Source organism: Pseudomyrmex gracilis, unplaced genomic scaffold (assembly GCF_002006095.1).
Source record: "Pseudomyrmex gracilis isolate BER0280 unplaced genomic scaffold, ASM200609v1 scaffold_51, whole genome shotgun sequence".
NCBI classification, from domain to species: domain Eukaryota; kingdom Metazoa; phylum Arthropoda; class Insecta; order Hymenoptera; family Formicidae; genus Pseudomyrmex; species Pseudomyrmex gracilis.
The window spans coordinates 748,667-771,102 of record NW_018020635.1 but is presented as its reverse complement, the minus strand read 5'-3'; the positions used below and the strand labels follow the sequence as shown (position 1 = coordinate 771,102).

Genomic DNA, 22,436 nt, shown 5'->3' with positions numbered 1-22,436 from the left:
CAATCAGAAGTGATTATCTCTCAACCGTTGTGCAACCGTTGAGTTGTCTGAACGCACCCAGTGTGTGTAGAAAGGAATCCGTGGACCGGCCCAGTGGTCTCGCGGCCCCTGAGTGCAGAGGCTGCGAACCCGGAGGTCTCGAGTTCGAATCCGCTCACCACCTAAGGATTTTTTTCCGGGCCGGTCCTTTTCAATCGAGTTTATCGATTGTGATCGGTCAACTAAATCGAGACTCCAAATATTAATTCGAGTGTAATCTAAACAGTATATGTGAATTATAGATTTTCAGTTTAAGCCTATGTCACACTACGGATTAGGATTGAGATTGGATTGCAATTTGGCCAATCAGACCAAAGATCACTAAACTTGGGATTGGTTTTCTTTTTTCTGATTGGTTAAATTTCAATCCAATCTCAATTCCAATCCGTAGTGTGACATAGGTTTTAAACAGTGAATAGCGGAACGCAGCCAAAGCTACGTTTACACGACAACAACGCGGAATTGGCCAATCACAATGCTGATGTTGACATTGGCCAATTTTACGTGAACGGTCGCAACTAAAGAAAGGCAAGTGTTGCGTGGAAAACAAAGTTTATGTCTAGCGAAAAATCATATATATAATACTTCTATATTGCTAGTCGTGTATCTTCACAATGAGAGGCACGAGGTCCGAAAAAGAGAGACACACGAAGTCCAAATATGGGCATAGATAGTCGAGCGTCATTATGCGCAGGCGCGTCTGCTAAGCGAGTGCGAGTGAGACAAAACATTGGAAAGTGAGAGAAAGAACGCGAGAAAGAGAAATGCCCAAGCGTGCTTGAATGTTCACCGCATGCGCACAAAGCAGCTGGACCTTGCGCGAGAGAGAGGCTACTATGGCTGCGGTCCGTTTCATGCTTAATCGCGCATTTATCTGTAGTATATGTCACGTATACTATAGATAAATGTGCGCTTAAGCATGAAACGGACCGCAGCCTATATTGTTTGCACCGTAACATTTGAGCTTCAGGTCGGCACCGTACTAGCAATATAGAAGTATTACATATATGCAAAAAACTGACCTTGCTTTGTCAAAAACTTGTATATATTAAATATATATGTCACATGTTTATGACACGGCTGTTCAGTTTTAGTTTTGACGGTCCTTTGGAAAGAAGTCGAGATATGTAAGTATTTCAACGATTTTGTAAGAAGTTACGAAAAAGAACTATTGCCGATTACATATAAATAAAGTCAGTAATATAAATATTACTGACAATCACACAAGAATATTATTAGGTATTACAGGAATCACTGAGAATATTACTGGCAATTACACAGAATGCCAGTAATTCTTTCGTACCACTGCCGCAATATATTACTGCCAGTAATTCTTTTTCGTAAGGGTTTATATTAAAAAGTACAATTTATGTAAAATCTTTCTAAGAGAACATAATTCAAAAACTGGTCGATAAGTAGCGAATGAGATGTTGGCAATCGTCACTTTATGAGACTTTTATGTATTTGGTTTTTTGAAAAATTAACATACAAAATATGTAAAACGCGGATCAATTAATTTTTCAACAGTCGCACTGTTTTAAGTTATATTACAGCGCAGTTTTCAGATACAGACTATATATATTTCAAAACTCATTTTTTTGTAGTGAACAAAATTAGCGTCAAATTTTATGTGTATAAAACAACATTACAAAATTATAATTTATATATTAGAAGTATTCTTATATGTATAATATTGTGTCTTAATATTGTTTCATATAAAAATTAGCGAATTTTCTCTAACAAAAACATATATTTGTTGTCAAAGTGACGTTGCAAGTCTCGTTTTGTTGTGAACCATTTTTTGAATATCGTCTTTTTTTAAAAATATAAAATGAAGTTACTTGTTCAGAAATCTAAAATAGAAGATAATTGCAATAAACAACGCGCGAAAAACGATTCTTAAATTGTTGCTAAAAAATTGTCATCGGATCATCAAATTTACGGCGCAGTTTCGTGCGTGCGGTAAAGGTCGCGCGCAAGAGCAATCGAAACTATACGAAGTTCACACAGTAACGTGTGTACAAATGTTGGAATAATTATTGTCTTTTTAGAATTTGTCATTTGTGGAAAACACTTTTGGACAGCCTTTCAGAATTTCTCAAAAAGACTTAGTATTGCGGTGTAAGGAGTTCAAAGACGCGTGGACGCGCGACTGTTCGCAATCTCACACAAGGTGAAGATAAAAATGTATCTTCATTAATATTTAAGATCACTCATCTTTTTTTAAAAAAAAAAAACTAAGTAGTAATTTATATGTATATTGAATACTGCAATTTACGAAGATTGTTTAAATCTACAATTTATTTTTTTTTATTTTTTTTTGATAAATATTATTTTAATAAAGTTTAGCGTAACTCTTTTTCCTATTTTCTTCACGGAATTAATTTCTACGATGTGTTTTCATTTTTTTCTTTAACAGACAAAAAAAACTCATGTTTTAAAGATGCGCGAGATAAAAATCGGCATGGCTTTTCTGCGACTGTTATTACTGAGTAACACGTTAGTTTTTATCGCGGTAACGAATCTCGATGCCAACGTGTCGTGTGCCGAAAACCATGAAATTTTGTCGAAGTCGTTGAACGTAACACCGGAACATTACAATGTGAAACTAATAACCGATATCGAACGTGGCGTCTTTATCGGTGAATGCAATGCCACATTTGTTCACCAGGATACGAAGCAAAGTATAGGTTTTCATGTAGAAAACTTAATTGTAACGAAAGCCAGATTGATCGAGCAAGATTCGCAAGTATCCAAAGAGAACATATTTGCAATTCACGAGCCGATTCGACGTTTGGATGATTATCTCGAGAGATTTACCGTCCTATATTTCAACCATACGTTATCATCCGGAAGATACGTTTTGATGACAGAATTCTCTGGTAATTTAACCGATAAGGACGGCTTTTTCCGAACTTCCTGCATAGATTCGACTGGAAAGAAAACGTGAGTAATGTTCGAAGCAACGAGAATGACGATCTATATTTTGTAGGAAAGTTGTTTTCTTGTCAGGATATTTATATCTTGCGTGGTCATAGATACAATGTGTAATTTACACATATATACCCTAATAGGCACATTTGTGAAAATATTGCACAAAAATGGCATCATGAATGGCGACGATTTTGCAATGATTGCACTAAGATGATTCGCCAAAACGCAACAGTTTTTGTCGAAATAAAATTTTGTAAATAATATCTGTCAAAAATTGCGAAAAAGTCGTTATGCATTTTCACAGTATTTACCTTCAATAGGCAAATTGTGAAAATATTGCACAAATATGACATCATGAGTGACGACGATTTCTTGCATTTCTTCATATGCAATCATATTTCTACATATTTTAAACATCACATTGTTACGTCCTGGCCCACGGTTACGGTCGGGCTATGGTGGAGTAACAGAGAGCTGTCGTTTCTCTGTCTATCTCCGCACAGCAGGTTGGCGATCCCGCTGCAACAGAGTCGAGCGAGTTTGCTTATGTTCGTCGACAGGTCAACGGCGTACGCCGATCTTACTCTGTCTAGCGAACACTCACTCGTTGGTCTCTTTTCAAGTCTGGAGAATTAACTCCACGGACTAAGGATCGAGACCGTGCGATCAATTGAGGATGTGGAATGATGAGAGGTCGTCTTAATTAAACGGAGAAATTATAATACATATGATATTAATTTATTCATTTAATGGGTGTTAGGATTACAATTTTTGAGATGTGTATTCGTGTGGATGAATGTGGTATCGCGAATTTTACATTGAAACGGAGGGTCATCGCTCGGAAGGTAGAGAGGGGGAATATATGTGTGGATGCGTGACGCGAAGTGTGTGTGAGGGGCCTCCGGCGGGGTTTTACAGGTGTAACTGTGTCGGTAGCATGTTTAGACGCCGATTCGTGGTGTAGAGATCATTCCAGATCAATTTCTATTATTTCCTGGATTTTTGCGGAACTTGGAGGGAATATTGTATAAAAATGGTGGACGGGGGAACTAAGCGAATATCATCTATATAAGGGAATTTAACTGGGAGGAGTTTTTCTGGCTGGCGTGGTGGTTACCACCCGGAAGATTTCGGAAGGATCTGTTGTTAGAGGGTCAAGGACAAAGGGGATTCTTTCCGGATTTGCTTTTTTATAGGTGGAGGCTAATCGGAGGAAGTGTTGAAATCTAGGATCGAGCGGAGGGGTGGTTGATCGTGTCGAGTCGGAGGATTCATCATCTGCGGGTTCGTCTCTGGATGTAGATGGTTGAGGGGAAGGAGAGCGAGGGGGGGGGGTGGAGGAGTCGGCGCGGATTGCAGATCCGCGAGATTTTCTGCGGGATTAGCGGGTTCGGAGAGCGTAGGAGAGGGGGAGCGAAGAAGTGAAAGGGGCGGATTGTTCACAGGCGAACAAGGGGAGGATTGAACGTCTGCGAGAGGATCGGGGGTAGAAGGTTATCGGTGAGTAGATGGGAGCGTCATACCACGAATCGTCGTGTGTATGTGTGTCTGTGTGTGTGTGTTGCGAATGCGTCGGGGAGTGTGAGTGCGCGTGTAATTTATTTGTATATATATATCGGTGGGTTTTTCTATTCTATTGTCGCTGCTGGAATCGTTTCTTAATGTCTGAGGGGTGGCGTCAATGGGCCTGGTCGGCTCCGCTTCGTCTTGCGCGAGCGCTGCCGCTCGTCGCAATTTTGCGTTGCGTCGGTAGCGCTGGGCCTTTTTACCCGTTCGCGAAATTCTCTGCCGGGGTTCCACTTAAACAATTTTATGCGATTACAATTTATGTTATTGTTTTTTGTTATTGATTGGCTTCGCGACCGTTTTCGGAGATGTCGAGTCTTGTTTACCACGTGGTTTAGGGAAGAAAATGAAGAAAAGAAAAAAAAACTTCGGCTGCCACCCGAGACGGTCATACACCGCGAGTAGCCCTTCCAAAATTTCGGCTGCCACCCAAGACGGTTACACACCGCGAGTAGCCCTTCCAAAATTTCGGCTGCCACCCGAGACGGCTATACACCGCGAGTAGCCCTTCCAAAATTTCGGCTGCCACCCAAGACGGTTACACACCGCGAGTAGCCCTTCCGAATTTTTATAGATTTGTTTAATTTGTTCGTTCTCGATATCTCAAAAAATCAATCGCGACGTCAGCTTTTTTGTTTCGCGAGAAGTGGAACTTCCGTATATATAATTATGTGGACTTACTACTTATGTGACTGCTGGCTGCGATTTCCTTTCCCTTCGGCCCGTGCGGCTGGCTAGGTAGTTCGGAACCTGGTGCGGCTTCGGTGTTCGGTGGATTCTCGACGCACTATTCGCACTTGCACTTGTAACTTATGCTTGCTCACTGAAATCGGCTCTTTTCAGACACGCGGCGCGGTTCTTTCTGTTTTTCGATTCCGAGAGCCCTGGCTTATATACCGTTTTGAGTAAGCGAGGACTCTCCCAATCGGGAACTCAGTTGAGCTTTGCTGGTTCCTATTTGTTAATTAGTCGGTCAAGCGACTTCCGAGATCGCCAATCGGCGACGATCTCTCGCTTCGGTCGCCTCGTCCGATTTTTCGGGGAAGGAAAAAGGGAGAGTGTTGTCTTTTGCGATCACGCCGCATAGACCCTTTGTTGTTTGTTTGTAATAAAAATGCCGGAGTTTCTATTTGCGCCGGCCGCTCTAATTTTTATGACCGGCGTTTTCATGACCTGGAGATATCCGGGTTTGTTTGGAAAGCTGCACGAGTAGTTGTCTAAAGGCGCGGTTTATCTTTTTCGGGCGCCGATATAATTTTTTCGTTTGTTCTCCTATCGTCTGGAATTTTAAGTTTCCAAACGATAGGAGACCCGTTCGAGTTATTTATTATTATTGACCCAAAAAAAAAAGGGTTCGCTATGCGTTGGCGCGTCGCGTCGCAGGAAAAAGGGGACCGTGGAGTCTCCAGGACGTAACACATAGCTGAATTTCTTTTCTTTTTATTATTGGACAATTTCTTTGTGAATTTTTGTGAAATTAATTTTGCAAATATACTGCTAAGATGATTCGCCATATCGTTATTCTTTTGCCGAAATAGTATTTTGGAAAGTAATTTTGCAAACAACTACATATAAATATTTCAGAAAAGATCAATGTTTTTGCATCTATTTTCTAAAATACGTCTGTATAATTGCAAATTACAATTTTAGTGCAAGATTTTGTCACATAATTTTGTAAATGGTTTCCTATCAGGGTAATATTTGTGGAATAAACAATGAACATATTTATATTGTTAAATAATATACATATTATACAGATGGATGGCAGCAACGCGTACTCAGACAGGTGACGCTCCGAGAGTATTTCCATGTTGGAACAATCCGGAGTTCAAAACGACTTTTAACATTTCCGTGCGACATCATAAAACCTACATGGCTCTCTCGAATATGCCAATACGAGCGAGCGAGGAAGACGAACGTGACACGATATGGACGCACTTCCGCACCACTCCTGCAATGTCCACGTACTCCGTAGCCGTCGTTGTAATGCCCCAATTCGTATCAAAGAGAAACCCCTCGTTCGACAATGTTGTCATGTGGTCCAGAAGCCACATCGCGCCCTACACGGACTTCGCGAGCGACATCGCTGGAAGAGTCGCGCGATATCTAGAAGACGAGCAGAGATTAAACTCGTCGTTAAGAGTTCCCGAAGTTAATCACGTCGCAATCTCAGGTCTCTTGCCCTACAAAACTGTCGCAACTTTAGGTCTCATTCTTTATAGGTATAATATGTACATTTTTTGTCACTTTTTCATTCAGTCTTTCAAGTGTGTGTGTTTACATGTTTTTAACGCGTGTAAATTTCGATATTCACGTGTCGTCGATGCAGCAATTAAAAAAAGCGATTATCTATCAGCGATTCAGAGATTATTTTTAACATTACTTCTGAATTTCAGAGAAGAAGACATAATTTATCGTAACGAATTTTCGGTTGCGCACAAATACAATGTAGCGCGTTTGGTGATGCATCAAGTGGCACATCAATGGATTCTTCTTTTCACTAACCCGTTGAGATGGTCTTCCGCTTGGTTATACGGCGCAGCTGAGTTTTTTGGCTTATATGCGCTCGAAAAGGTTGTTATATGTAATGTTTTTGATAGCCAAATCTGTCTGATATAGATGTTGCAAAACTATTGCTGAACACATTTTATTTTGCTCGTTGTGTGTTGCCTGAATCCTTTCCCGATTAAGTCTTCAATTCGTAACATCGAAATTTTTACTTCCAGACGATTCCAGATTCAAAAATAATGAATTTGTTTGTGATTCAAACTCAACATGAATCTCTTCATTTGGACGTCGGTTTAATGGAGCCTATTGAATCAAAAACTTCTATTGCTAATTCTACATATCTTCTTCCCGCTTACATCAAAGGTACAACTAAAAGAAACGATCTCGTTCATAGACTCGTGAATACGTAAATAATAATACAAAGAAAAATTTTATTTATTACAAATCTATGCCTACGATATGTAAAAAAAATTTTTGTTGTTATATAAACGAAATGAAATTAAGTAATAAGATAATTACAAATATAAATTTTTAATAAAACTGAAGAACGTTTAAAAAATTCAATAAGTTTGTAACATAAGCTATATGAAAATTGTTGCAGTACCTGCTATATTGCGCATGTTACAAAATATATTTACCGAAAACATATTTTGGGAAAGTATGCAAAACAGTTTAAAACAGGGGTGAGTAATAATACATCGTAATAAAATATTTTTCAGTAGAATCAAAATTTATTGAAATTTGCTTTATTTTATATAGCTAAAGCAAATGGATGTTCGACATAAATTCTTTTTTTCGTTTCACTATGTCCCAACTTTTCTTCGTGTCTGCTATTTCTCTTTATCCAGTTTTACATTTTTTTCAAATATTATATTGATATTTGGATAGTGACTAATTATGTATCAGTAGAGAAAGATGCGTTTTAATATTACATTTTATCTATGAGAAAACAGAACCAATATATGTTTTATTTCGAAATATAATCTGCAATATTTTTCAACATACATTTTTTTTATAGCACGTTCAGTCCCAGATATTTCATGGGATATTCCACCGTTCAGAAAGTTAAATTAAATAATTTTGTGGACAATTTCGTGACAATAACCGGAAGTATGAGTACCTTTTATTACACGTATTATGTAATGCCAAACTGGTTATTTAGTAAGAATTATCCATTGATGATGAACCATGAGTCTCCACACGGAGGACCTCTCAATGACGAATACAGAGTATCCCAAGGCAGTTTTATTCGGGGTGGTCACAACATCGGTTACTACACTCCTTTCACTTACACCGAGGAAAATCGATGCGATTTTGAAACGTCGTGGCCAGAAAGATCTGAGAGTGTCTGGTTACGACCTGGCACGTCGTTTCCTTTTATTGTGTCCAAAAGCAGTAATTGGTTCATATGCAATGTGCAACAAATTGGCGAGTATTAATATATTTTATGTATTTTATAGTCAATTATAAAGTATTCAGAGAATTTTGTACAATAATTTTTTACTATACAATAATTGTAAATTTACAATAATTGTAAATGTACAATAATTGTAAATGTACAATAATTTTTTACTATAAAAAATAAAAGCTTATTTTATTTAATTATACAACAGGTTATTATCGCGTCAACTATCCAATACATAATTGGATTAAAATCGTGCATTACTTACGCACTTCAGACCATAAGAAAATACACGTGCTCAATCGTGCTCAAATCATCGATGACTTTTATCATTTCATGAAGGAAAAACAGGTTGAAGTTAAGATGATATTCGAGGACCTCATACAATACTTGTCGATAGAAACGGATTATGAAGCGTGGTATCCCATGATCAGGATGCTCGAAGATTTTTCGGGTATCACTCCGTATCCGAGTACGTGGCTCGACGGCATAAAGGTGAGAAATAGCGTCGTAGAACGGTATTCACTTTTTGTTGCTTAATTGCATTTATTTTTTTACTTACATATAAAGCTAACGTCTTATAGCGATCAAGACGTATGTATTTGCGAATAAACACATGACGCGTCACAAAATTAATTACTCGATCATTTTTAGCGCTTTTTGTCGAACATCGTGAACGAACTTCTCAGAAACATATCGTTTGAGAACGATCCTGACGAGCACGAGTTTAGAACATGTTTAAGACAAGAGGCCATAAAATGGGCTTGTCTTTTCAATGACTCAAAATGCATAGAAATGGTTACCGCTAGATTGAACAATTCTCTTTCGCATTCTAAAAGGCATGAGTATATTTTTTCTTTAATTTTATCTACTCACGATTCTCGCTTGTCGTACTTGGGTTTCACATTTCCGCGTGCAATGTTTCACAAATCGGTTGTTAAAATTAGATAAGCTAACTCGATACTTCGATAAGAGCTTGTGTAACGAAGAATCTTGTGTGTGTATATCGCAGAAACGACAGCGCGCCTTTGCCGATGTGGGATGAATGGATGTATTGCACGGGATTGCAAACGGGAGACAAATATATTTGGGACAGATTACTGAGCATATACAAAAGCACACGTAATCCCGCAATATTGAAAGCTTTGCCTTGCATTTATGTTGTTTACGAGGACGGCAAGAGATTTATCAATAATCCCGCGAGACTCCACACTGAACATGCGCCAAGTTTTTTGAACGACTCATCTGAAAGGCAAATTGAAACGTTTATCACCTTTGAAAATGGAAATTTCACAAATTTTGTTACACATCTACGTGACGATCTAAACTTGACGATAAACGAGGAAGTGATTCTTTTACAATCTTTAGTTGCTAAACTCGGTGGAAATCGTCACGTTCTCCGGCAAATAATAAACAACCTGGAAAGTATTAAACCCAGGTGAATAAAAAAAAAAAAAAAAAAAAATCTACGCATGATATTTCGATTTTTAATGATTACCACAGTCGATTGTTGCGTCATACTTGATATACTCAAGTTTGTTGATAAACTTTACCGATTTTATTTTTTTGATTTTTTTTTTTTTTGTAGGAACGTAACATTTAATGCAGTATTATGTATTATTATTAATCACATATATGTGTCGGACAAAGCTGACATGGTAAATATTAGATACACAAACAATTGTACAAAATAAAAATATAACATTAATTTAACATATGTTATTTATTGATATATTATTTATATGTATATTATTTATTTATATTTTGTTTTAGATATTATTTATTAATATAAAATAATATTATATTATTATATTCTATAATACTCGGTAAAAAATTTTTTATATATACTTATACACAAATTAAAATAATTATATCTAATTATGCAAATTTATATGTGCCGAATATGTCCATACAATTTTATACACGGAGAATTTCTTTTTTAAGAGAATGGCTTCAGAGATATCATATTTCATATCAAATTACAAAATAACTCTATTAGTATCATGTTAGATACAAAAAATTATAAAAAACTATATTTTTACTATATTTTTAAAACAGTTTTGATATATAATCATATATACTTATACACAAATTAAAATTATTATATCTAATTATGCAAATTTATATACCGAATATGTCCATACAATTTTATACATGAAAAATTTTTTACCGGGTATTGGTTACTAGATATATCTTTCTTAAATTTTTCTACTAGATATATATCTTTCTTAAATTTTTCGTTGCAGATTACACTGTTTAGTGAATTTATAGACAGATTAATTTATGAAATTGAACATGGAACACTTTATGTGGGAGATGTTAGTTCGCATGATCTGACTTACATATTAATCAAGGTGAATTTTATAAAGTCTAATGTGTGTGTGTGTGTGTGTGTGCGTGTGTGCACTTACTATTTATTATTATTGAACTTAACATTAAGGTGTCGGTATTCACATCGATATTCTATGACTACACAACATCTCGAGATAAATCAAGATTAATCTTCTAATCTAAATGTAAGATTCAACTGTGAATACCGGCTTAAGATTATTTGTTTTTTTTACACGGGTCACACACATGTGTGTACAATCATATTTATCATAGAAAAAAAACGAAGAATGAACAGATTGCACGTTAAAACGTATAAATCACAGCAGCGCTCACAAAAATCAAACGTTTTTGTTGCAGGACCGAGAAATAAAAAATTTAAACTCGTCAATTATAACAAGCAAAATTAATTCACGTTATTCACAAATGAAAAATTACATCGAAGACATGAAAGTTTTCTTCGACACCCCCAACATGATAACGGATCCTTTCTTGAAATTATAAACATATATAGTATATATATAATTTTATAAACATTCATATATATATATATATACTGACAAACAATTATAATTGCGTACACAATATGTACACATTAATTATCTATAGTTTTACTTATGTTAAGTCGTATTGAAAATAAGTTTTACAAGAAAGACCATGTATATTTATTGCAGACTTTTACAATACAAATTTAGCTGTTTTATAAAAAGTCTTGTTGCCAACAAAATTATTATTATATTTTATACTATATAAAAAAACCAATGTTTTTATAAAGTATACAATAAACGTTTTGCAATATATATACATATATATATATATATGTACAGTACAGTTAAGGGCGTGTATGCTTTCCCACACGCAGTTTGCGTTAAATAATACTTTAAATGAAAAACATTATTTTGCGCGACTTCCCACACAGAACAAAACCTCCGTTAGAAATCTGTTAGATTTCTCATGGAGCTGTCTAATGGATATTTACTGGAGTTTTTTTGTAACGCGTGGATTTGAGCGAGAAAGCAGGTAAGCTCCTGATTGTGCGTGTAATTACTTTTTTTTTTTTTTTTTGGTAATTACGGATACAGCGATACTTTATATGTAATGAATAATACATTGTAATAGCGATATTTAAACACCGAGCAAATAATGTGTAACGCGTACTAAATTTAAATAAAAGATGATTTATTAGAAACAACAAGAGATCTCAACCAGGTTTTTGTTTAGTAATTTTTACTCGTCCGCAGACAATCTATCGTTCCGGTGATGATCCGAAACAGCGGAACATACGCTGATGAGAACCGAATAACGACGAAAAGAACCGAAACGGCCGAGTCCTGCAGATACTCATTATCGACGCAGTTTCTCAAGATTGCTATAGTTAGTTGATAAAGCGCTCGTTAGCGCTACTGACAGCTAGAGGAGAAACCGCTCTCCTCGCCCTCGGGGATCCGCGCCTGGTTCGCGAATTTCTGTTGTATTCACGTTATTTCTCCGTGCTTGCTCGCTTCGTAAAATGGAAATCAGCGGTGGTTTATTGTTTTCGATCGCCGTAAATTCATTGTGAGAACAAAATTTAGGCAAGTTCGAATTTTATATTCTCGAATAATTTGTATTATTACTGACGTGCGTGTAATAAATATTTTTGTTAAAATTTTGTAACACATACACACACTTTCTCTTTCTGTGTGTGTAAAGTATATATTTGTAATCACTTCTTTAGTTATTGCACGTAATTATTGTATATAGCAATATTTATTGATAAATATATGTGGATATACACATTGTTGATATGATTATTTAGGTGCAAGATATTGTCAAAATAAGATACATACTAGTGGTCTTTGGAAACACCATAAAAATGGCACCAGTACCTTTGGAAGGCCACCAAACTCCTGTTACAAACAATATCCCGCAGGAAGGTAATCGCGGTGGTTCCATCTCTCTGGGAATGCTCATAGATTTTATTATTCAACGAACATATCATGAACTAACTGTTCTCGCTGAACTGTAAGTACACGAGGTATTTGATTGTCTCAACAGAGAGCTAGAAGCTCTACAATATCGTCCGATCTTGACTCTCATTTGTTCTGTTTAGATTACCTCGGAAGACAGACATGGAACGTAAGATTGAAATTTATAATTTTTCCGCGCGAACCAGACAATTGTATGTTCGTTTACTGGCACTTGTGAAATGGGCAAACAGCGCGTCAAAAGTGGACAAATCAACGGTAAGATTTGCTGTTTCATTTGCACACAAGAGTTAAAATTAGTTTTACAGTCCAGTAAGTTTTTTCTTCTTGTTTCAGCACATTATGGCATTTTTGGATAAACAGTCACTGCTTTTCGTGGATACCGCGGATATGCTGGCGAGGATGGCTCGTGAAACCTTGGTGCATGCTAGATTGCCAAATTTTCATATTCCAGCAGCTGTAGAAGTACTTACTACCGGGACGTATGGCAGATTACCAGCTTGCATCCGAGTAAGCACATCTTAAAAAAAGATGGAAAAAAACAAAATATCGATCGCACGAGAAGTAAAATTAAAAAAATTTATACATTGATTGTGTTAATTCTTGATCAGGAAAGAATAGTACCTCCGGATCCTATAACTCCTGCGGAAAAGAGAACCACGCTGCAAAGACTGAATCAAGTCATTCAGCATAGATTAGTTACTGGAAATTTGTTACCGCAGATGCGCAACTTAAAGGTGAAATACTCATTCATTTTTATTAAAAAAATTAAGAACAAATTATATAAACACTTAAACTGTGTTAAAAGTTGCTGTAATTGATGTGGCAAATTTATTATTTTTCTGTTCGCACATGGGATTTACAGATCGAGGCAGGAAGAGTGACGTTTCTTATTGAACAAGAATTTTCAGTGTCTCTTACGGTTATGGGTGACGGACCAACAGTCCCGTGGAGATTGTTAGAATTAGAAATTTTAGTTTCGGATAGAGAAACCGGAGACGGAAAAGCATTGGTACATCCCTTACAAACTCGCTATGTGCATCAGGTTTGTCAACGTTCTAATAGAGTTTGGACAAATTAAATGTCTCACGTTCCAAGATAATAATTCAATAAATGCAACTTACAAACAGGTCGTTCAATCGCGTTTGGCTGAAAGTACCAATTCGTTATCGGAGGTGTATCACATTTTGCATTATTTTTGTCAGTCGTTGCAATTGGAAGTTCTGTATTCGCAAACGTTGAGACTAATCCGGGACAGATTGGACGATTGTATTCACGTGGACGAATATACAGCTGGCAAATGTCTCTCTATATCTTATTGGAGGTAATGCGATTACAAATCTGAAAATTTAATTTGTAGAAAGAAAATATACGGCGTCTCACTGTTCACACGTGAGATTATCTTTCTAGGGAATTAACGAGCAAAGATCCGCGATCAGAACTTGGATACAGATTGACCGTTCAAGTGGATCAGCACGATCCAGCGAGACCTCTTGCGGTTGTACACGTTCCTTCGTTGGGTAACAAGGTAAAGTAAAAACAAACAAAAAATACAAAGTTTGTGAATTTTGACAAAGATTTTCGAGGAATTCTATTTCGTTGCACAACAAAAACAAATCAGTTGTCAAATATCGTAACAGTAAACGATTGCGATACAGGAAAATGAAATAGCACAAAGAGCCATTAGGTCGGATCAGTTGTCGATGGAATGCTTGCTGGTACACACAATTTACATTCGGACGCGTAGTCGGTTAAACGAATTGAAGCAAGAATTTCAAACAATACTGAAAGATTGTGAATGTAAGTCGACAATTTCTTTGATTTTTTAAATTAGTTTTTTTTCTACAACACGCCGTACAAAGAGCGAATAAAGATTTATGAATAACGTTTAACAGGTACCTTGGGAGGATCTCCAGCTCTTTTGCAAGTCCAGATCTTACAACCGTGTTTGCGCGCCGAGTATCTCTTAGTTACGGTCGATACTCACACTGGTATGCTGCAGTGTCACATTCCTCAATATGATGCACCTCTTATACCAGAATTGACAGCAGCCCTGAACGGTGATCATTTGCGTCTTCCGACACTCTTGTCCGAATTGAGGTGCGAATAACACATTGCAACATTTTCCATGAATTTACCTTCGCCTTTGCAAAATGGTTTTACGAGCGAAGTATTTTCTGACAGATTTTGGATAACGCAGAGACACTGCGAGAAAACGTTGCAACATTTACCAGCCTCGTCTCACGAACGTTTGCCCGTTATGCATCATCCGGACCATCCCATGTCTAAGATCAGCAGACATCGGATGTTTATACAATTGCACAGACACCCCACAGTCATACTGGTACACTTATTATATATCTTATAATTTTTATAAATTTATAAAATTTGTATATTCATTAATTTTGTTCAAATGACCGACAAAAAGTGTGTTTTTGTCGGCGACTGTTTTTCCAACCAAATATTTTATGGTTTACAGATCGTTTCGTTCAAAGAGAAAGAGAATTCACCCTGCGAGATAGAATACTCTTTCTATCTCGCTGTAGTGAAGCACAGTTCCATCGAAGACGATCCGCACGATGACAGTATAGAAACGGAAATACCGAAAATGTACTTGAAGATCCAAAGTCTCGTTGAGTTCGACACTTTCGTCATTACTCACGGCCCGTTTACGAGCGTGGATAGTGGTGAGTACGCGTCTCTCTATTTTTATATGCAATATATATATATATCTTGGTACCACGTGGATCAGTGCAAGAAGTATATTGTAATGAATATCTGTGTCATATGTTAGATACTACGCATTTTATTATGATTTTGTTTTCTCTTTTCATTTTTGAGTTGTTCCATTTTGTTACACTTTGATCATTTTCTCAACAAATGCGGATCTTTGTGTTTCTTGAATTCTGAACAAAAAATTACACGATTGTTAACATGATTGTTTGCATCGTTTTTTATTTATCAAATGTGATTTATTTGATGTGTTGAAAATCAGCATGTAGATGTCCGAAAACCACAGGTAACGGGGGGCGGGGGGTAAAATACGCTGTAAAACATCCGGAGTAATGATCGTCTTCGTAAAATCTGTTTGTTCGTTACTTTGGACTTGTACCGTTTTTTTACAAACCCTGAGGGAACGTATCGATTCGTGCTAATATACTGAATCGATCTTATAATTTTGCGTCTAGCACAAGGTTTCTTTATTAACAACTATGTCTAATCATTTCAATCGTTTTTTTGCTTGGTGGTACATTATGTGCATCGTACAACATATCTGTATTGTATGTGTCCAAGTGTATTTGAGGTTTAATCGAAGGGCAATTGGCGTATCACGAGATAATAAAAATTGAATGTGTGTCACACGAAACACATCGTAAACTTGTACAACAAAACTTGAGAGAAACACGAGCCTGGCATAAATGTAGCCTAGCTAGTTTTTTTATGTGACTGATTGATTGATTGTGTTGTTGCAAGCGAATATAATTGTGTTTTGTGATGTTTAATCATACGTGTAATCCGTATTGTGGCCTCGATAACGAATGAAACTAATATTCTCTCTGTCTCTCTCTTTCTTTCTCTCTCTCTCTCTCTTTATCTATCATTAAAAAGTCTCACTAACGCTCGATTATTACTCATATGTGTAAAAATAATAAATAACATTAACATCTGGCATTACACACGCGATTCAGTGTGGTATTGGTAATGCGTGTGCCGCTACTTTTAGGGGGATTAACGGGTGGATTTTTTAGGGAATAATGATCAAGATGGGGGGTGCATTACAGAAGTGGTGGAGACGACGAGCAACAACAAACGTAGAAGCACCGGGGTCACTGGCAGGATAGACGCGGCCGGAACGTCACAGAGTAGAAGGTCAAAGCATCCGGCTTACTTCATTCCTGAATTGGCACACGTTGTCGCTCTGTGTGACGAACGAATACCATTCGTAACTCTAGCCCAAGAAGTAAGATTGGACGTTTTTTTTTTCATCGTTTGAATTTTTTTTATGCGTAATTTTGCGCCTCTGGAGAACAGTTTTATATTTAATCGATTTTTCTTCTTCGCGTGTGTTTTTTTTTATTTGTAATATTAATAACATGCACAGCTGACCAGGCGAGAGATAGCCCATCAAGGTCTTCAGGTTGAAGCGAATGCCACGGCGCTGGTGCTCAAACTTGTTCAGTTGCCCGCACCAACGCCAGGCGTTGCTACAACTGGCGCTTGGCACGCTCTGCTTAAGAGACTTCTTAGCGTGTCGATTCGAGTTCAGGGCAAGGGTATGGCTAAAACCTGGACGGTCGAATTCGTGTTTTACGGCAGTCCTCTATCCAGTAGTCATCCCAAGGAACAAGGTGCCGATATTTTCTCACGTTAAAATTTGTCGTAATATTTATTTTTCATAGTTTTTTGCATTTTAAGAGTTTAATGTGTAAAGTAAATAAAGTAGAAGTTGAATATAGCGAACTTCGAATCTCTTGCAGGTTTGCGAAGACCAGTCTATTTCCAATACGAAGTGGGAACGGCCGATACCGTTTCTCGCACAGTAGACGCCTTATTGAACGACTGGGCGCAGATTGTGCACTTGTATTCGATTGTTCACGACTTAGCTGAATATTTCAAAATAGGTATGTGCGTCGCGCAGTCATATACATGTACGGTACGCTTGATCAAATTTTAAAATTTATATGTTATTTTTCATTTTTTTTTCAGAGAAATACAATTTGCGCAACATGGTCAGCGTTAAATCTTACAGTTATAGCAAACTAGTTCTTGCGTACGGCCCGAATCAAGGTGCGACCGTAACCGTGCAATGGAGCATAAACGACAAAGCGTTTAAGTTGGTGTTTGGCAGAAGTACGTTTCTGTTAATAATTTAATTTCATATCACACTGTCAGTGACAAATCTATGGAAGTTTAATCTCTCCGTGTAGGTCCAACAAATCCAGTGACCAATGCGCATTCTATAATGAAAGAACAACTTGAAGCCCACTTGAACAGACACACGAATTTAGCGCAAATAATTCACATACTTAGCGAAACGCTTCAACCGCTTACGTCAATCAGCAAATTGCCGACGATTCCTCAATTGTGCGTTCACGCGGTAAGTGTCGCGCGCGCGCGCTTGTCTTGTTTCTCTCTTTTTTTTTTTTTTTTTTTTTTTTCAGTTCGTATTTTACGCGACTAAACTCTTTCCCACACAGAGACCACGAGTGCCAGTGCAAACTTTTACTATAATGCCACAATGTGTCACTTTGGTGCGTATCGCGTATCAGGGAATGTACTGTCTGGAATTGCGTCTACGTGGTGGAGGCTTGGTGAGTTTACGCGACGGCGCGTACAGTCGTTTTGACAGAAGTAACGTCGTTGACGAATTCACGCCTACACAAGGTCTCAAGGTGAGAAACATCTTGATTTTTTTTTTTTTTTTTTTTTTAGATAACAAGAAAATAAACTTAAAAATGATAAATTATTTTTGTAACAGGCATTTTTGTCGAAATACGTTGACGAAAATGCAGTGTTCAGGAGAAGATCTCAATCGGAAGATGATAATCCACCGTCGCCCGTCACTATGGACAGCGACGGTGGTGGCGGCAACGTGGGTTTCTTAGGTCATCACAGGAGCGGTCCGCAGTCGCCCGCGCAACAACGCGAGGGTTTGAGATTTCATCCGCCGCTCACACCGCCATCAGGCAGTAATCCCCATACACCAGCCAGTCCTCATACCGCAAATATATCTCAGGTAAATTATCCGGCTAAATGCAACCCCCCTAAAAAAGGGGATGATTTCAAATATTTTCTTATTAGGCTAGTCAACATCAAAGTTTCGGAAGCAGTCCCGCGACTTCGTTCAATTTGGCGTCACCGCCGTCGTTGCCGCCAAATACACCCAATATGCTGCCACATCCGTCGCCCGGGTCAGGTCTCGTCGCGAATAGTCCTTTAAATCCAATGCATGTTCCTAGTCCGGCTGGTCTCATGCCAACGTCGTCGCCCGGACCCTGCAGTAACGTTCAAGTCGGACACTCTCCCGCTAGTTCATTCATGCAAACAGGTGTGAACAACACACTTATTATGTGTTACTGTATAAAGTAATGCATTTAATTAGAAATCCGTTTTTGTTATCTTTGTATTACATACATGTGTTATTTAATATCGACTTGTAGGTCACATCGACGGTAGTCCTTTTCCGTCTTCTCAGAGCATGGCGTCCCCAGCCGCTTCCAATTGGCCCGGGTCTCCGAGTGTACCAAGACCCTCCCCCGCGAGACCTGGACAGAGCCCAGGTCACGCGGCGATGCACAGCCCGCAGGCCTCCGACCACAAAATCGGCAGTCACATATCCCGAGTGTTGCCGCCGAGGTCGTGGGCGGGTGCCGTGCCGACACTTCTTACGCACGAAGCGCTAGAGTTACTCTGTTGTCCCTCACCTCATCCGTCCGGTCTACCGGGTCCAGACATGTCGCCTCTCGAACGGTTCCTAGGTTGTGTTTACATGCGCCGTCAACTGCAGCGCTTCATTCAGACCGATGAGTGTGTAAGTATTTTTGTATAAATTGTATATAAATTATAATATAAAATTCTAATAAAAAATTCTAATAAAATTTACAAGACTAATGATGGTAAGAAATATAACAAAAAGCATTATATATGTGGACAGGTAACTAATATCAGTACAGAACCTGGTATAGTGCACTTCAAAGTCGAAAGCTTGCAATGCAGGGTCGGATTAAATCAACAACACTTCCAGTCCCTCCATATCAAAGTTCAGCCGCTTCCGGAATATAAAGATCAATGGAGCATGGAGGAACTGCAGGTAAACCAAACGTTTGCGTATTTTTATTTCAAGTTTTGTATCTTGCATAATCGATTGTACATGTTTTATATCAGATCATTGAGAAATTCTTCGACACACGCGTGGCCGCCCCGCCTTACAAACACAACACGCTGTCCGGTTTCGGAAAGATGCTCAATATACGTTTCAAAGTGTTGAAAGATTTCGTACAGATAATGAAGCTGGAACTGGTCCCGAGTCTGATGCAGCAGCAGCAATTAAAGTGGTCCGTGCAATTGTGTCTGCGCATCCCTCCTTCCGCTGGACCGATCGTTCCTCCTGGCACGGAAGGGGTACACGTTTGTAGGAGCAAAATTTTGTTTTTCGTGAGTCTCATATTCACATCTTCATCTTCGTATTTTTACTTATGTATACTTTGGTCTCGACCGATTATCGAGATAATCTCTCGGATGTTTTGTTAGTTGCAAATAACGAGGATAGGTATACCGTATCAAGGGGAGACACCATCTTTGGTATTACCATTCGTGTACGACGTCACCACGAATGTGACCCAGTTAGCGGACAGAAGAGACGTTAGCTCACCGTTAGCGGCAGTCAGTATGCAACTGAAGAGATTCGCAGAATACGGCGCTAATCAGTCGGAATGTTCGCTGTTCCCGGCTGTGAGAGATCTCTTAGCGAATTTTACGCTACCGTCGGAACCGATCATATCGCAGGTAACAAACACACACGTGACCAAACACAGAAAAAAATATATTATCTTCTTATTGGCTCGTGTATTTTCACAATATTACGTTTTTTCTTTAAATTTTATCTTCAAAAGTTTCTGCTTCTTGACGCAGTCGCGCTGCGGGGCGACGTTTCAAATTTTTAAAACAAAAGAAATTACAATGTTACTTAGGTCGTGGCGTCACCCGCTGGTAATCAGGTAACTCCCACTCAGCAGATGCAGAACACGGCGATGCAGATGCACTCGCCCATGGCCGGCGGTCAGGGGCCACCGCAAGGACCGTACGGAATTCAGGGGATGCCACCGATGGGCATGATGGGCGGCCCGCCTCAATAGGACTTGCTTTACTCTCCTAATCCCCTCTGTCTGCCGGGTCATCCAACGTGGATGAACTAAAAGACAAATGTAAAACTTCGACGTTTTCTATTCAGAGGACTCGCCGAAACGATCCGCGCGCGTTTTATTCCACAAGACAAGAAGATTTACATTCAACACGGGGTATTTTAGGAGAGAGCTAAGCTGTTGTATGTTTGCTGTGTCATCCGAGGTCGAACAAGAGTAAAAAGTGAAATAGTTGACTTGAGGTAAAAGTACCGAGATTTCTGGACACGTATTTTCGCCGTTTTAATTTTTTTTTTTTTTTTTTAAACGCAAGAATTGTGTAAATATTCTAGTAAAGGCTTCAAACGACGAAGCACCGATTTCAGAGTACTTTTGCCTTACTGTTCTTACATATGACAATCTCACGTCCGAATTTATTATCGCAGACGTTTTTCTGTGTGTCTCATCAATTACAAGCTTCGTACACATCACACCTTGACGCTAAACATGTATAGATCGTTGTTTCATGTAATATCCAAATGAGATTGTACTTTACTTGCCGACTTCTTTGTATTTATATTCTCGCTTTCAATGTAAAAAATTTATCTGAAAAAATATTACATACTCCCTCGTACAAGTATAGTACAAATCTGTATCTTTCTACTGAGCAAATACATTTGCATTGTGATTACGCAACAGTGAGATTTACGACGTTGTTACAGAAAAAAAGACATTAGTTGCGAGAACGCAGGTGTAAAATTATTATCAATCAAACAAACACAAGCTCCCAAAAAGAAATTCAAATTTAAATTAAAACCTCGTTAAAAAAAAAAAAAAGCTACGATTCATCGAATATGGTAATGGATAATAACGAAAAGTCATTTTAGCAATGTAAATAATTTAATAAAATAAAATTACTTTTTTGTTGTTTATTCTCACCATTGGTGTGGATCGCCAAGGTTTTTATTTAAATTTGTAAAAAATGTACGTACGTGTATATGATCATCAGACGTGTTTGCGACGAGTAAAAACGTAGCATATTTTATAATCAACACAATGTAATTTAATATACAAACTTTAATATACAAATAAAACCTTATATTGTATTATATTTTTTTTAATATTACAAAGATCAATCGGAGACTCCTTCTTCGTTTCTACTTCCGCGCGCGTTTGCGCAATCATCATTATATTGAAAATTTGCGACATCAGAGAAGCGGAAAAACATTTACCACGAGATATAATTGAATAATATGATTCGCAGCGAAGGACCGGAAAAGTCCTTCTCTCAAATACGCTGTTGTTCAGATTTTGTTTTTGAGCGACGTACGGATCGCGCGATGTTTTCAATCGAGAAATCGTCATTGAAAGTGTGAACAAATAAAATGGAACACAATTCACAATTCGCGCGTGTATTTTTACATCCGATTCACACTTATGAATGATATAAAATTTTTTTTTTTATTTTTAGTTCTCTGTGGAAAGAGTGTACACAATTTCTTCGTTTTTTTGTTTTTTGTTTTTTTACAAAAATCATGTAACATTTTTTTTAACAAAAAACTCAATCATACTACATCATTAATATATGCACACAATTGTACAGTATACTCATAATTAATATAATAAATGTATATATTGGAATACAACTCTCTGTGTTGTATATATATCGATAATCGCATCTCAAATATATATATACATTTTTTTAGGTCAGGTATCTCTCTCAGTCTCTGTATATAAGATTTGAATACATATCTCACCTATATAATATTATCTCCACACAGTAATTCTTAACTGCATCGAAATAATAATAATAATAATTAAAAAAAAAAAAAAAAGAATTATAAAAAAATC

General features: G+C 37.7%; 2 protein-coding genes across 6 annotated transcripts; both read left to right on the top strand.

Annotated features, from left to right (window-relative positions):
* The first annotated feature begins 1,056 nt into the window (after positions 1 to 1,056).
* On the top strand, positions 1,057 to 11,427 carry LOC109853596 (thyrotropin-releasing hormone-degrading ectoenzyme-like). Of its 3 annotated transcripts, none has more exons than XM_020425861.1 (14): positions 1,057 to 1,166; positions 2,091 to 2,212; positions 2,459 to 2,985; positions 6,297 to 6,761; positions 6,936 to 7,113; positions 7,266 to 7,410; positions 7,649 to 7,730; positions 8,210 to 8,475; positions 8,661 to 8,944; positions 9,104 to 9,288; positions 9,462 to 9,887; positions 10,038 to 10,107; positions 10,696 to 10,803; positions 11,138 to 11,427. In XM_020425861.1, exons 3-14 carry the CDS (start codon positions 2,483 to 2,485, stop codon positions 11,279 to 11,281), a joined length of 2,856 nt encoding a protein of 951 aa, XP_020281450.1. In that variant the 5' UTR covers positions 1,057 to 1,166; positions 2,091 to 2,212; positions 2,459 to 2,482; the 3' UTR covers positions 11,282 to 11,427. The 3 variants fall into 3 exon arrangements, with proteins under 3 accessions (XP_020281450.1, XP_020281449.1, XP_020281451.1); XM_020425860.1 differs by having other exon boundaries at positions 8,066 to 8,475; XM_020425862.1 differs by lacking the exons at positions 10,038 to 10,107; positions 11,138 to 11,427 and having other exon boundaries at positions 8,066 to 8,475; positions 10,696 to 10,797.
* A 787-nt stretch (positions 11,428 to 12,214) lies between these two features.
* LOC109853604 (mediator of RNA polymerase II transcription subunit 14) lies at positions 12,215 to 21,696 on the top strand. 3 transcript variants are annotated; one of them, XM_020425879.1, is made up of 25 exons: positions 12,215 to 12,351; positions 12,576 to 12,781; positions 12,870 to 13,002; positions 13,081 to 13,254; positions 13,356 to 13,481; positions 13,610 to 13,789; positions 13,875 to 14,068; positions 14,155 to 14,272; positions 14,403 to 14,544; positions 14,640 to 14,844; positions 14,929 to 15,088; positions 15,224 to 15,431; positions 16,527 to 16,705; positions 16,847 to 17,093; positions 17,223 to 17,366; positions 17,452 to 17,595; positions 17,673 to 17,842; positions 17,943 to 18,137; positions 18,224 to 18,481; positions 18,547 to 18,793; positions 18,906 to 19,276; positions 19,400 to 19,555; positions 19,630 to 19,899; positions 19,996 to 20,250; positions 20,436 to 21,696. In XM_020425879.1, the coding sequence occupies exons 2-25, from the start codon at positions 12,633 to 12,635 to the stop codon at positions 20,598 to 20,600; spliced, it is 4,590 nt and encodes a 1,529-aa protein (XP_020281468.1). In that variant the 5' UTR covers positions 12,215 to 12,351; positions 12,576 to 12,632; the 3' UTR covers positions 20,601 to 21,696. The 3 variants fall into 3 exon arrangements, with proteins under 3 accessions (XP_020281468.1, XP_020281469.1, XP_020281467.1); XM_020425880.1 differs by having other exon boundaries at positions 16,494 to 16,705; positions 20,481 to 21,696; XM_020425878.1 differs by having other exon boundaries at positions 16,494 to 16,705.
* Positions 21,697 to 22,436: the final 740 nt, after the last annotated feature.